Here is a 14,144-nt window from a genome sequence, read left to right as displayed (position 1 = left end):
TGAGCAACCACAATGAACTCACAACACTTTACCATCATCGCGGCAGGCACGGGACCGGACGGCCCGCCAAAAAAAAAAAAAAAAAACCTCTGCCTCTGTCTTATTTTGTCTCATAGTGACTTCATAAGTTCGCTCATCACCAACATGGACTTTTGCTCTCTGGAAGCGCGACTCGTCAAAGTCAAGGTAACACCATTTGACGACCCCACCAAAAAGTAACGGTTTGCCCAAAAATATGGAGGTCTTTTTGACAAAACAAAAAAAAATTCTACATCCCGTTCAGATTGTTCACATCATATCAACTAAGAGAAAGCCAACCAAGATTGCATTTTTTTGCCATTGAACTTCCATCTATCCACTCCTATTGATTTTTAACCCAAAGACAGACACAAAAAAGTCTCCACTGGTGGGCTCGCGCCAAAATCTCTCTTGGTAGTCATTATTTTTGACCAAAAAATGTACGCTTTTGTTGCTGCTCATTGTATTTGGCGCCCCCTCCCAGTCCAAATAGATCAAACATTCATCGCGGTGAATGAGCGAAGTATTGGACTCCCAGATTAGCGCTGGCCTAATCCCATTAAAGAGCCATCCATTTTGCAGGTAGCTGTCAGGGATAGCGTTGTTAGCCTCCTTGCTTCACAGGGGGAATTGGCTAATTGCCAGGCTGGGGATTAGTGGCACCCCGGCCACCCCCAGCAATTATTATCCAGCCTGCATTAACTGTGCAAACAGGTGCACTCCAAGAAGAGCACAAATAGGCTGAGGTAATCTGACGCCAGCCGCAAAACTACACACGTACAACAACACACACTCGCGTACAGAGGTGCTTCCAATTAAAAGTTGCACATCTGAACATACGTGTATGTTAAAAGTGAACTTGATAGAATTTCTGGTTTTGTGTTGATATAACATTAGGCGTGACAATGGATTTTGACGTCTACCGCCGTCAATGGCGTTGAAATGTATTCGTTTCCCCGATTGCAGCGGCTCTTCCTGTTCCTGTTGGAGGAGCAACGCCCCGAATTGAGCGTCCAACGAGGTTTCATTAGCGCCGAGGAGCTCCCGCTGGAGCTCAAGGCGGGCGGAGTCCACCCGGACTGACAAGCGGCCATCGAGCGCAGGCTCCGAAACTAGCCTACCTGCCGCTCCTTATGCTCATCCACACGTCGGTCGTGGCTAACCCGCTCCGCGATGCCGAGCAGGTACGACCGCAAAATATCCTTTCATGGATTAAGCCTGCCAAATGAAAAACAAAAGTCAGGGTTGCTGTCTGTGGTGCTGAAATGTCCTTAACACATAGAAAAATGACTAGTTTATTGACTCCAATGATGACCTTTTCCCCAAGAACTAACCTTTTGACTGCCCTCCAAAAAAGTTCGATTGCCCCACATGCGGTCATTGGACAAAAATGAGAAACAACAGTTTATTTCCTCCAAACCTGATTCAGCGACTCCTTCACTCAACATTATCCCGTTTCTGTCCCAACGTGATCTGTGCTACTTTTGGCTCTTAATATGCAAATGTGCAATTGAACAAGCAGCCCGCAATGAATAATCCTCCCATCAGATATTAGATGCCCTCATTGTCGGCCATTAGATGCGTGGCGGGCTCTGACGGCCGGGCCCACCGCACGGGTTTATCCAATGACTGGAAAAGCAGACTTTTATACTTTTTATTATTGCAGTCGACATGCTGACAAGTTCCATTCATGTGTCATCAGATGTTATACAATCAACGTGGAATTTCTTCAATTTAGAGACCGTCGTATCCCGCAGGGGAGTCTTCTTCATATGTGCACTTATTTTTGGGCGGGAATTTTGGACGCAAAGCAGCTCGCGTGGCACACGCCCAACGCCTCCCGCCCCCCTTCATGTGTCAAACTTATTTTGCCTGAAAGACCCCAAGCCCCCCCCCCCTCCCTTGTTTTGATGTAGCAAAACTGTCATGTAACTTTTTAAGATTAAGTGTGAATCAAAACCACACAACATTCACATAAAGCAATTTCTAGGCATAAGTTGTCATCATTGGCTAACATCGACAGACACCGAAACCGAGTGAACTGGAAGAGTCTGGCGGCGAACGAACAAACATCCATTCGCTGCCATTTCACATGAAATTGGACGTCCATCGTCGTCGATGGAGTTCAAATTTGAGAAACAATGGGGGGAAAATTGTGCATGTGCCAACAAGAAAACATCCAAGACCAACTTTAAGATTCTGTAGCAAATTTATTAATGCACTCTAGAAAATATGCTCGTTATTATTATTATGACAACGGTTATAATAATAATCTTGCTTGTTTGGACACTAGCTGCATCAAAGGTTTTGATCGTGAACAAGTGGACATCTTTAAATAAGACACGTCGGTGCTGCGTCGAAGCAAAAGGAATAACACGTGACATATATAGAATTATGTAGGCAAAATATATATACAAAAACGTGTTTAAATCTCTGGACATAGAAAAATAGTTTATATTTGCACAAAAGAACAACAGAGGAGATGATAGATTATTATTTTTATAAATTGGAAGCATTCCGGGCTGTTGTGATTGGGTTTAGCATAGTTTCTTCATATTTAATGAATGTGCTGCTATAGCTCGTTGTTGCGCCTGGGCAGCAAAAATCTGTCCTGTGTTCGTCCCCACTTGACGTCCTGCGTTTTTTTTTTGTTTTTTTTTCCCGGAGCTGGGTGCTTCTCGAGCATCCTCCGGCCACGGGGGTTCCATCTCCATTTTCAACTGAGGAGTATTTGAAAATACGCAGTTCGAGAGGAGTTCAGTTCAGAACCAGTTGGTGAAGTCGAGGAGCTCCTGCTCCTCCGGGCTGAGGGGGTCGTACGACACCTCGTCCGACGAGTAGGAGGACACGGGCGAGCCGGCCATGGAGTTCATATCCGCCGCCGGGTAACCCTGCGCCGCCAGGCCGGGCGACGAGGCCAGCACGCCCGCCTGGAAAGCCGCGCTTACGGCGTCGTGCTCGTCCAGCAGCTGCTGCAGAGCGCGAATGTACTCGACGGCCGAGCGGAGCGTCTCCACCTTGCTCATCTTCTTGTTGGCGGCCCCGTTGGGGACGTGCTCGCGCAAGGTGGCGAAGCCGTTGTTGACCAGCTTGACCCGGTTGCGCTCGCGCTCGTTGCGCCGCGCCACGGCGTGCGGCTGCTGCGGGGGAAGAGAGTAGCCGAAAGCCGCGAAGTTGAGGCGGCGCTTGCAGCGGAGGAGCTCCGGGGAGGACGAGCGCGCGCGCTTGGAGGCGGCCGACGCCGCCGGGACGGGTTTGCCGCTCGGGCTGAGAGGGACACTTTGCGCCGTGAACAAGCAGGCTGCAGGAGCCAGCTCCATGGTGCGCTCCAAAATGGATTAAAAAAAAACACCTGTCGCTCAGGGAAGAAAAAAAAACTTTCTTTCTCCAGTAATAAAAATCACAGTTTTTTTTCCCCCCAATTTTTTTTTTTTTTTTTTTTGTCTCTGGTCTCGCGCTCGTGCCGGTCACGTGGTTGGACGCGCGCCTGCGTCCTGCGTGCCGTCGCCGGTGGAGTGTGACCAGGACACAAGAGACGGCCGCTTTTCAACGGCCCGCGACCGGCGGCCGGCCGCGTGGCCACACCTTGGCTCCGCCCACCGCGCCGGTGCGATGCGCGCGCCTGGCGCGTGCCGCTTGGAGCGCTAAACAAACAGACGCTCTGTGTGGGAGTGGGTGTTCTTTTTGGATAGAAAGTTCCCTTTTGCCTCAACTTAGTTGACTGCCATTGACAGCTATAGACGTTTAATTCATTTTGAATGTGCGGGGATTGGCTGGCAGCGATCAAAAGAGTGCTGCCAGCCCCTGATTGAACGTGTAACATCATCATTCATTCATTCATTCATTTCCCATGCCGCTTATTCCTCAATGCAGTGAATAACTCAGATACTGGGGGAAAAAAAAAAAAAAATGTCAAGTGCTCAAACTGCATTGTGGAACTATTTTCTTGATTTGTTTTCATGCAGTAAATGTCATTGTTTGAACTTTTTTTTTGTAAGATTACTTGCACGTGTTGATTTTTATGAATATTTGCAATTTTCTTTCCTTTCTCAGCAAGTGCAAGATTGAAGTGTGGCATCCTCTGCTAATGTTCCAGCCAGGCTGAAATTTTCCACTTTGATTGGAGCAGATCATGGTCCGTATGGCGGGGGGGCGGGGGCACTAGGGACAGCCAGGGGGGCCCTTTGTGTGCGATTGGCTCCACTTGATAGTGTTACAGTAGCGTCCAGCAGGCGCTGTGCTGTGTGCGTTATTGTCGCTTTGGGAGAGTGCCACATAATAAGACTTGTCAGTCAGAGTGGAACAAAACACAGCAAAGTGTAGCCCCCCCTCCACTCCTCGCTCTCATGCACCTCTGTCCCCCCTCTCTTACCCAACTCCCTCCTTTGTACAATCCCCGAGTCCTGAAGAGGGATTGTAATAAATTGTGCAATTTTCTGTGTTGGTATAGCATTCAAAATCAAGCTTCCATTGAGGGGAGACCCCCACTCGCTTCTTTCCTTTATTTGCTCCTTCCCCCCCTTTAGGCCCGCCTCTGTGTTGGGCTTAGCAAGGGAGTTTAGAAAAAGGAGCGTGGGTTCTATTGAGCGCCCGGCGTGTGTGAAACCAATCCCCGCGCTGGCGGACGCTTCCAGAGTCCAATTAGTGCTTTGTGAGGACTTGCGGACCGCTCCCGTCAGCCGGGACCGGACATCTGGGCCTCCTTTAAACACCTTCCCGGGACAACGACTGTTTAACTTGAAAAAAGTTGGAAAAGTGTTAAAAATTTGGTAAAAAAAAAAAAAAAGTAAGCTAAAATGCTAATTATAAGTAAACACAATTGAACTGTCCTTTGAGAGTGATGTATTTCAAGAAACCACGAGAGGGAGCCCATCCATGCACAACACACTCAGATTCATGTTATACAAAACATAACCACTCTTTTTAGATTTTTTTCCCCCCATCTTTTTACATCATATTTTTCTTCATCACCCCCTCCCAGTCAAAATGTATTGGACGCCTATCGTTGTCAATGGCACTTAAAGACCAAATGTGAAGTAAGGTTGGCCAACCATGTTTTTGAATAATATGAATGGCTAAACAATTATATGCATATTTTCGTTTTTTTTTTTTTTTTTTTTTTAACACAACCCTTCCAGATTCTTTGTTTAACCCATAGCAACGCCCTTGACAACCAAAATGCTTTTCTTCGACAATCTCCGGAAATGACGTCACACCGAGAACTGCGAGGGATGTCCGCCATACACACAGTATTGTTGCATTGCTTCTCGGTAAGATGCCACTGCGGTGTGTGGCGATGTATTGTTCTCAATCTAAAGAAAAGTTGTATGAGTGGCCGAAGGATAGCAGGGCACGTAAATGGACATCTTTTGTTCGCACTAAGCGAATGAATTTCACGCCATCATCGAGTCGTGTTCTCTGCTACAAAGACTTCGAAGATGCCTGCTTCCTCAACCGGTCTGCTCATGATAAGGATTTTCAAAAAACTAAGTGTGATTTTTGGAGAGATGACTGATGACTTTGTCAAAGCAGAGCTGCCAACTGTTGTGGAGCAGTGCGCTTAATTTGTAAATCATAAGTACATATGACAGCGCAGGGATGACGGCACGTGGACAGGTCCCGGAACATATTGTAATAGCCCGAATAGGGAAATAGTAAGGACAGAAGTGAATGATGGCTTCCTTCACTTTATTGTGGCAACAGTTCAATAACAAAAATAACAGCGGACTGCTGCAACATGCGACCGCCAACTTTGCTCTCACGCCGCACTCTTCTCCTCACTTCCCGCTACGTCACCACGCTGCTGTCCGATGGCCCCTTCACGGGCCCGCACAAAGTTACGGGCATTATGCAGAAAATGGTGCTGAAAATAACATGCAAATGACCACTTGCCATGCTGTGGGACTTTCCTTTTTTTCTTTCTTTTTATGTGCTTTTCTGACTCGTTTTGAACCATCTTCCTTCTTTTTGAAAAAAGACAGTAAATGCAACAGTCTTTTTGGCATGTTGAAATACCATTTGATCCTGGCTGCTTGCTCCCAATATGCCGCTTTTTTTTTTTTTGTTTTTTTTTTAAATGTCAGAAGTGTGATTTGTTGGTCCAGCTTCTCAGTGCACCAACAAATCTCCGACTCTTTCATATGACGTTAATTTTCATAAACAACATGCAATTCTTGGGATTTGGTGTGTAAATGAATTTATGCATATTATTATTTTATTTTATACTGTAATGTCCTAACTGAGTGTAATATTCTGATGTAATGTTTTTCGAGGCACTCTGAAGTACACGCAACGTTACTCTTGTTTTGGTCACGTGACGCGGGAGTGTAATAGAGAGGGACAGGCTCTATCGCTCCGCACAGCCTGCCGAGAGCACCAAGCTGTATTCGTACTGTTAGCTCCATATGTTAATAAAGAAACAAAGTTGTCAGAACGTCGTGTGTTCGATACCTTTGTCAACAAAAAGCTCATAACAAGACACTATGCACGATCCGTTTAAGAGACGCTGGGACTGGAGAGCTGTGAGTTGTAGGAGGCGAGGGGGAGATGAGCAAGAAGCAAAACTTTGCGGTAGAATGTGGCGGCAGTCCGCTATTATTTTGTTTTCTTATTGTTGCCACAATAAAGTGTAGAAAGCCATCAACGACTCATCTCCTTCTTTCCCCCCAACGTTTTTATAGTATTGTTTTATATGCACGAGAGCTGCCTCATCTGCCAAAATGAACATGAAGTCTGATTATTATTTTTTTAAACAATGTCATCAGATAGACAAAAACATAAAATTATGTGCAAATGCCTGCATCTTCAAATCATGAAAATAATAACAGCCTATATCAGGGGTGGGCAATTAATTCCACAAAGGGCCACAGTGGGTGCGGGTTTTTGTTGCAACCCATTAAGAGGACACCTTTTCACCAATCCACTGTTTTACAAGTGTAATCAGTCGATTGCAGTCAGGTGCTTCTCATTTCTGCTGAAACCGCATTGGTTAAACTATCTGTGCTGGGTCAGTTGGAACAAAGACCAGGACCCACTGTGGCCCTCGAGGACCGGTTTGCCCACCCCTGGCCTATATTTTACCAATCTTGTAATCTCGATGGGTCTTGTCTCCATTCCATGTCAGGTAGTCTAGGCACATTGTTTGCATCCTGATTAGCGTCTGGCTAATACATGTTAGGTCCAACATAAAATTCCAACCTTGCGGCCGAATGGAGCTTTTTTTTTTTTTTTTTTTTAAACAACAAATTTAACAACAACACGACAGAATAAACAATACAAACACAAAAAAGACAGAAAATAATAAATAATATAAACCAAAAAACAAAAGAATACAAACACAAATATTGCACATCAGAGAAGAAAAACATATAATACTATAAGCAATTATGCACAAAAAAGTAGCAGCTTTTCACAAATATCAATCATTTTTTTCCGCTTTCCTATTCTTTGATTAGATTTTTTTTTTTTTTTTTTTTTTACTGATTTATGTAGCACACCGTTTCATTGTGGAAGTGAGAAAAAGCTGATAACGGGTTGCTGAACTTACATTTGTGGATGTAGAATTTCGACAACAAAAGAAATAGATTAATAATAAAAATATCTTCATTCCTGATATTTTTATAAAAACAAAAAATGACATTTTCCCATTTTAGCTTGAAGTCCACATGTAGATTCCTGTCAACAAACTTACAAAAATCTTTCCAAAATTTGTTGGGAAAAGAACAAGTCCAAAAAATGTGCTGAACTGTCTCTGGATGATCTCCACAGAACGAACAGTTCGTGTCAATGTCCCTCTTGAATTTTTTCATGTAGTGATTTGCAGGATAATATCTGTGAATAATTTTGTAAGAGACTTCTTTGAAGCGGCCGTATGGAGCGCTGCCATCGCTGTTCTCGGTGTGACGTATCACTTCCGGGTTCATCCCCTTTCAGGCTCGAACTTCGGAAACGCGATTATTTTGTCAAATATACAACATATAAATTATTTGTTCATGCTTTGTTGGACAATGTTCAATGACTTTAATTGTGAGCCTATTTGGCATGTTATGAAATTACTTCACATTTGGTCTTTAAACATGATCAGTCAACAGCGGCCATTGGGTTAAATAAAAAAGCATTGATGCACTTTTATTGTTTACAGTCGACTTTTCGGTGGACAGAGAAAACAAAACTACAGCTAAAACCCACAAATATAACTAAACAAAATCATATTGAAGAATAGCTCTTTAAAAATGAAATTATTTTCTGCACCTACTAAAAGTCAGTTAAAAGTGACCCAGGTGGAGCGTTTGCCTGCAAACTTGTAGGAAACACCGTCCTCCTGTGGACACAAACGGTATAGACGCAATTCAAAATACTGTAGTGCTTTTTGTCCTTTTTCAGCCGCTTTACTTTTTGATCACGTGAGTATGTTTACCAGGACACGCGTGTCTGACGACTACATTAGAAACTCTGCACTTAATAAGTGGGATGAAGTTTATACCTTAACATAAATGAAAAGAGAGTGTGATGTGATTTCAACACGGATTTAAAAAATCGTCGTCGTCATGTGAGTAGTCCCAAAACACGTTTTCAAATGTTGGGAGTGAACGCAATGTTTGCCAAAGGTGTTTGTAATCATTTTAGACGCCAAATATGAGGTCGTTGAATTACGTGCACCGTGTGAGTTTGGACTTTTCGGGCACGCTCTTTCCCCACGCCATTTGTCTGGGAGATGCGGACAACGACGCGGTAAGTCACGTTGACAAGCGCTTTTTGTTTATGGTCACATTTCACATTCGTAAAAGCACATTTACAGGAAGGAAGCCGATGTTTCAAACATTTAAGAAAAATGCAATCGGAACTATTAGTGCGTCTTCTGATTGTAGTGTGTAATGAGATGAGAAAAAGACATTTTTAGTGTGTCTATTCATTTTCACTTTCTTTTAAACCCCCAGTCTTCATTTTATGTGTGTATATGATATACACTTTTTAATAAGTCACAGTATTTGTATTCTCACAAATAAAAAGGCACACTAACTTATATCACGTTGTGACCCTTTCTTCGCCTGACTCACGTTTTATTCATGCATCCTCCACTGTTTTTCCACGTCATACTTAATTTTGTGACCTGCCCTTACCTCTCTACTACTTACCTTTGAACCCTTGTTTAGCTGAACGAGCTGGTGGTGGGCGACACCGGCGGCAAGCTTCACGTGTTCAAGAACGACGACTGCAAAGCGTGGCTCACCCGGACTTGCTCGGGCACGGTGGGCAATTTTCTATTTGGACTCTTCTTTCGCCGTCTCCCAGTCAAAATGGATCGGACGTCTCTGCAACGGATGAGTTCATAACACTAGCCTTTTCTTCCTCAGCTGACGTGCGTGGCCGTGGGCGACGTGTGCAACAAAGGGAAGGTACGGTTAGACTTGAGGGGGAAGCGGATAATCCATTCTAACGGCAAAGTTTTGGTCAGAACTTTGTCGTGGGAGTGGGCGCGGAAGGCTGGTTCCACCTCTTCGACTTGAGCGCCGCCAAGGGCGACTCGGCGAGCCTGCACGAAGGCTCGGCCGGGGACGATCAGAAGCCCTTCTTTACGCAGCACATCCCCGCCAACACCAAAGTCCTCCTCATCAGCGACATAGGTACGAGCGTTTTGGCCATCCGCTAGTATTTGCCTCTCCAAATCCACGGTCGCCTCTCACGCAGACGGCGACGGACGCAGCGAGCTGGTGGTGGGCTACACCGACCGGGTGGTCCGAGCGTTCCGGTGGGAAGAGCCGTCGGACGCTTCCGAGGCGGGGTCCGGTCAGCTGGTTCTGCTGAAGAAGTGGCTGCTGGAAGGACAGGTGGGTAATGGTAAATATATTCCTGCATAGATAATGAAAATGACTGCAGCGAGCATTGTTGCCGTCAACGCCCGTGAAACGTGATGACCCAGTGCCATTTGAAATGGATTTAATATTTAGCACTGTCAATGATAACGTCCTCTGATCTAAACCCCTCATTGGGCAAGATAAATGGTGACCGAGAAAAAAAAACTTTGACACTTCAACTAAATATTTTCAGGTAGACAGTCTGTCTGTAAACCCGGGTCCGGAGGGCCTCCCGGAGCTGATGGTGTCCCAGCCTGGCTGCGGTTACGCCATCCTGCTGTGCTCCTGGACGCAGCGGGACTCGCCGGTAACCGACGACGACGACGAGGACTCGCGCACCGGGACCGCCAGGTAGCAAAAAAAAAAAAATACCGTGACCGACAAACATTTGGTGACCGTCACCAATATCAGCGAGGGGCCTTCTCGAGACGTCGTTCTCCATCTGACCAGCGGGCGGATTCACAACAAGAATGTGTCCACGCACCTCATCGGAAGCATCAGCAAAGGTGACGTTGGCTCTTCAATCGTAATTTTCATCCCGACTCATGAACGGCGTTTGCTCAACAGGCTCAAAAGAGGAGTCGTCAAAATGCGGCCTCTTTGCTCTCTGCACTTTAGACGGTAAGCGCGCAGATAATTCATGAACAACGGGAATGACGCGACCTCCCCCGAGGCTTCCGTTCAAATTAGACCCCGGGGACGACGCCCGGGACAGGCGTGAACGTCCGCCGAGGCCAAATAATCCTCATTCGTTGCGAATTTTCACACTTAACCGTGTGCCGCAGGGACCCTGAAGTTGATGGACAGCTCCGAGCAGCTGCTTTGGTCGGTGCAAGTGGATCACCAGCTTTTTGCCCTGCAGAAGCTTGACGTCACGGTCGCTTTTCTGCCCTATTTGCGTATTTTTTTTCCCACTGAGCGGAAATGAAAAGTTGTGTTTTCCTGCTTTCAGAGGGACGGGCGAGAAGAGGTGGTGGCGTGCGCCTGGGACGGCCAGACGTACATCATCGACCACAACCGCGCCGTCGTACGCTTCCAATTTGACGAAAATGTCAACGCCTTCTGCGCCGGTGAGAAAATGATTGTTCTAATGTAATGAAATGCCCAATTTGGACTCCCGTTTAATCCCATTAATAGAGTAAAATACAAAAACTACACTACATGTATTGCTATTTTTCCCCAAAACCTTCCATTAAACTCCATTGCAGTCCCACTTCACTGCCATTGACGGCACTAGATGTCCAAGCCATTTGAAGTGGGAGGGTTGGCAGCGAACGAACAGCTCTGTCAGCCTTCCACATTAAATGGATCGGACATCTAGTGATAAGCATGTATGCATTTAATTTTGAATGCAAGACTTCAATCATTTAAAGCGAACCTCTTCCATCAGCCAGCAGATGGCAGCAAAGAGCCTGTCGTTTGTTTGTGCCAAAATGGAGTCGATATAAAAGCTATACATGCACATTGTTGATTTATGAATTCTTTTTCCGATGTTCAGGCCAGTACACGTGCAAGGAAGGCAAAAACAGCCCGTGTCTGGTGTACGTCAGCTTCAACCAAAAGATCTACATTTACTGGAAGGTGCATCTGGAGCGCATGGAGTCCACCAACCTGGTGCGTGTTCTGGACGAGCGCCCCGAGTTCAGACCTCACCTGGCGGCGCTCGGAGTCGGTGAGTGCGCCTAGCAAAACACAGTCTGCACACCCCCTTGAAATGCTAGTTTTGGAATTGTCATTCATCTAAATCATTCAATCCTTCCGAGATAACAATAGATTAGACGTCTATCGCCGTCGCTGGTGCCGAGAAATGATCACCGCCCCCTCCTGTCTACAGATGGCGACCCGGCGGCCGTCAGATCTCTGCTGGCTGACGTTCTCTACAAAGACGCGTGCTGATGTTTTTTTCTCTCATCTTTTCTGCCCCCTCGTCTCCTCAAAAAGCCGCCGCCAATCAAACGTGACGGGCGGACGGGAGCGCTTCAGTCACTCCGCGCCTCCTCCGTCTTTTCTCGCCGTCAGTCTTCTCCTTTCGTAACCTCCGCCCTTGAAACGGGCTAAAAAAAATAACTTTTTCGGTGCCATTGACGATGATAGACGTCCAAACGTCTGGCTTTTTTTTCTTTTTAATCTTCCCGCTGTGAATTTAAAGCGAGGGCGTAGGTTTACATAGGGACGGCAGGGACATAACACTAGCAACTTTTCAGGATGCTCAAATTGTCCCCACCAACATTTAAGCAACCTAAAATGCATTATACAATAAGTTCGGGTATACAGACAATTTAGATTGTCTTCCCTTATGTTGTAAGGATAAAATTTACCCTACCATTATTACTGTAAGTGAATTATTTTCATTATATTCAAATTTAAATATACCTCTTTTCACTTGCTGAAAACGCTGGTCCACCCCCCCCCCCCCTCAAATTTACGTTTGATTAGCTGATGACTTGACCCACCTCCGACACACACACACGCACGCTCACACTTACACAGCCCCGACAGAAATACATATCGACAACATGCCGCCTCCTTCCCCCCCTTGAAGAGGAAGGATATTAGAAGGGGTTGTTTTGGCCAGCAGCAGCCACTGTAAGTAATGTAAAAAGATGTCAGTGTAGTGGAGGTGGGGAACACACCACAAATTTTGCTACTGAAAGTCCGACCTGCATTAGAGTGAATTTGCTAAACTGCAAAATTCGAGTTGGAAGCTGCTTAGAGAGAAGTGTCCTTCTGTTTGTTTTCTACTGTTAACTTTAAACTGTGAGAAATGTAATGAACTCTGCTGGAAACCAGAAAAATGTGAGCAAGAAGCTTCTTAGAGAGAGACTGGTGCTGCATAACCTCATATGTTGCTCACACAACACAACATGCACAAAACCCCTGTTCACCCAATTTGTGTGGTCTTATTAATGTCCTATTCTGAGCAAAAAGTGTACATGCAGGCAGAGGCGTAGCAAGGGTCCCCGGGGGCCTCAGGCAACAAGCAACATGGGGCCCTTTGAGCGTGTGCAAGTAAGGGGGAAAGTTGGACTTGGAGCAATAGCATATTTAATAAAAGTATAATAACGCCTCGGTCTCATAGAGCGCCTTTTAGGACACTCAAAGTGCCCGGCTTCTACTACATTAGGACATAAAACTACAGTAACATAGTACACTCACCGCTGTCTTGCTTCCTTTTCTCCTCTTCCGCTTTTTTTTTTTCTTTTTTCGCTTCCAGAAGGATAACTTCTCCTCATTTTGGATATACGCCATTTAAAAAAAGCCAAATCGCATCTCACTCTGAGTCACGTGAGGGAGGGGAAGTAGGGGGTAAGAGCGAGTGAAGGGGCCCCTTCAAGGAACTCAGACACAAGGCTTTCACTGGCTGTTTGTGCTAAATCTGTTGACCCCTCTGGGGGCCCCTGCTGTTTGGGGGCCCTAGGCAATTGCCTGGTTTGCCTAATGGGACGCGACGCCTCTGCATGCAGGTTATGCTGTTATCGACCCTACCAATGTTGAGACCAAACCTACGTCCTTGATTTAAAGTCTATCGCTAGTGGACGCTCAATCCATTTGAACGTTTGTTTATTCGCTGCCAACCCTCCCGCTTCAAATGGAGCACCGTCAATGGCGGCCTTTTTGTTTTGTTTGTTTGCGAGGAGCGTAACAAGCCTCTCCTCATTGGTTCCGGAGCCGTCGGCTAGTTACGTAAGCTGAAACGGGATCTGATGCGTTGTGACAGCCAGCTGCGCCCCCTCGCCTCAGGAAATTTGTCAGCTGACAACACTGACCAATAACCTTTTTAACATACAGGCACTATCGTTGGCTTGTTATTTTAGTCACGGTCAAATATTATTATTATGGCTAGCTTGGTTAAAAACAACAGAGTATTAATTAGGCTGATGAAGTTTTAGTATAAAGAATATTAAATCGTGAAAATATTTGATTAAAGTCGTAATATTACATATATGGGTGGTGATGTAGCTCGGCTTAATATTACGATTTTAATAATATTACATAGTACTATTTTGGAGTGAAGGTGGGAACAACAAATGTAACAACCTTCTCACTCCTCTTAGCAATTTGAATTTGATGCTCCCCTTGCAGGATAGCCATGTAATTCCATGCTGCGTGTGAAATGAAATCTGTTATAAAATAAACGTTTCATTGTCTCTCTCTTGATCACTCTCGGTGGAACGTTACATAAGCTCAGTCAATATTCTCTTCCCTGTGGAATGACTTGCTTGCAGCAAAAGTATCGCTCGTGTATTTTTTCTGCGCGTAGTCTAGAAACAT

At 45.5% G+C, this 14,144-nt stretch overlaps 2 protein-coding genes across 2 annotated transcripts; one reads left to right on the top strand and one right to left on the bottom strand.

The window, feature by feature from the left end:
• Positions 1-2,485: 2,485 nt before the first annotated feature.
• ascl1a (achaete-scute family bHLH transcription factor 1a) lies at positions 2,486-3,389 on the bottom strand. Its single transcript, XM_057856086.1, has one exon. The coding sequence runs from the start codon at positions 3,336-3,338 to the stop codon at positions 2,781-2,783; it is 558 nt and encodes a 185-aa protein (XP_057712069.1). The 5' UTR covers positions 3,339-3,389; the 3' UTR covers positions 2,486-2,780.
• A 5,013-nt stretch (positions 3,390-8,402) lies between these two features.
• Positions 8,403-11,855, top strand: itfg2 (integrin alpha FG-GAP repeat containing 2). Its single transcript, XM_057854732.1, has 13 exons — positions 8,403-8,566; positions 8,644-8,748; positions 9,171-9,266; positions 9,372-9,413; positions 9,473-9,641; positions 9,706-9,845; positions 10,066-10,223; positions 10,284-10,378; positions 10,440-10,493; positions 10,658-10,749; positions 10,825-10,942; positions 11,371-11,544; positions 11,707-11,855. Exons 2-13 carry the CDS (start codon positions 8,653-8,655, stop codon positions 11,766-11,768), a joined length of 1,296 nt encoding a protein of 431 aa, XP_057710715.1. The 5' UTR covers positions 8,403-8,566; positions 8,644-8,652; the 3' UTR covers positions 11,769-11,855.
• Positions 11,856-14,144: the final 2,289 nt, after the last annotated feature.

This window comes from Corythoichthys intestinalis, chromosome 13, assembly GCF_030265065.1.
Source record: "Corythoichthys intestinalis isolate RoL2023-P3 chromosome 13, ASM3026506v1, whole genome shotgun sequence".
Lineage (NCBI taxonomy): Eukaryota > Metazoa > Chordata > Actinopteri > Syngnathiformes > Syngnathidae > Corythoichthys > Corythoichthys intestinalis.
Note: the sequence above shows the minus strand (reverse complement) of the source record. Positions and strands in the feature narration are given on the sequence as shown.

Excerpts from the sequence above, each read along its gene's own strand:
- ascl1a (XM_057856086.1), bottom strand. The coding sequence starts at position 3,338 with ATGGAGCTGGCTCCTGCAGCCTGCTTGTTCACGGCGCAAAGTGTCCCT.
- itfg2 (XM_057854732.1), top strand. The coding sequence starts at position 8,653 with ATGAGGTCGTTGAATTACGTGCACCGTGTGAGTTTGGACTTTTCGGGC. Across the intron at positions 10,224-10,283 it reads TCGCGCACCGGGACCGCCAG|CGAGGGGCCTTCTCGAGACG; the intron begins GTAGCAAAAAAA and ends CACCAATATCAG. Across the intron at positions 10,494-10,657 it reads TGCTCTCTGCACTTTAGACG|GGACCCTGAAGTTGATGGAC; the intron begins GTAAGCGCGCAG and ends CGTGTGCCGCAG.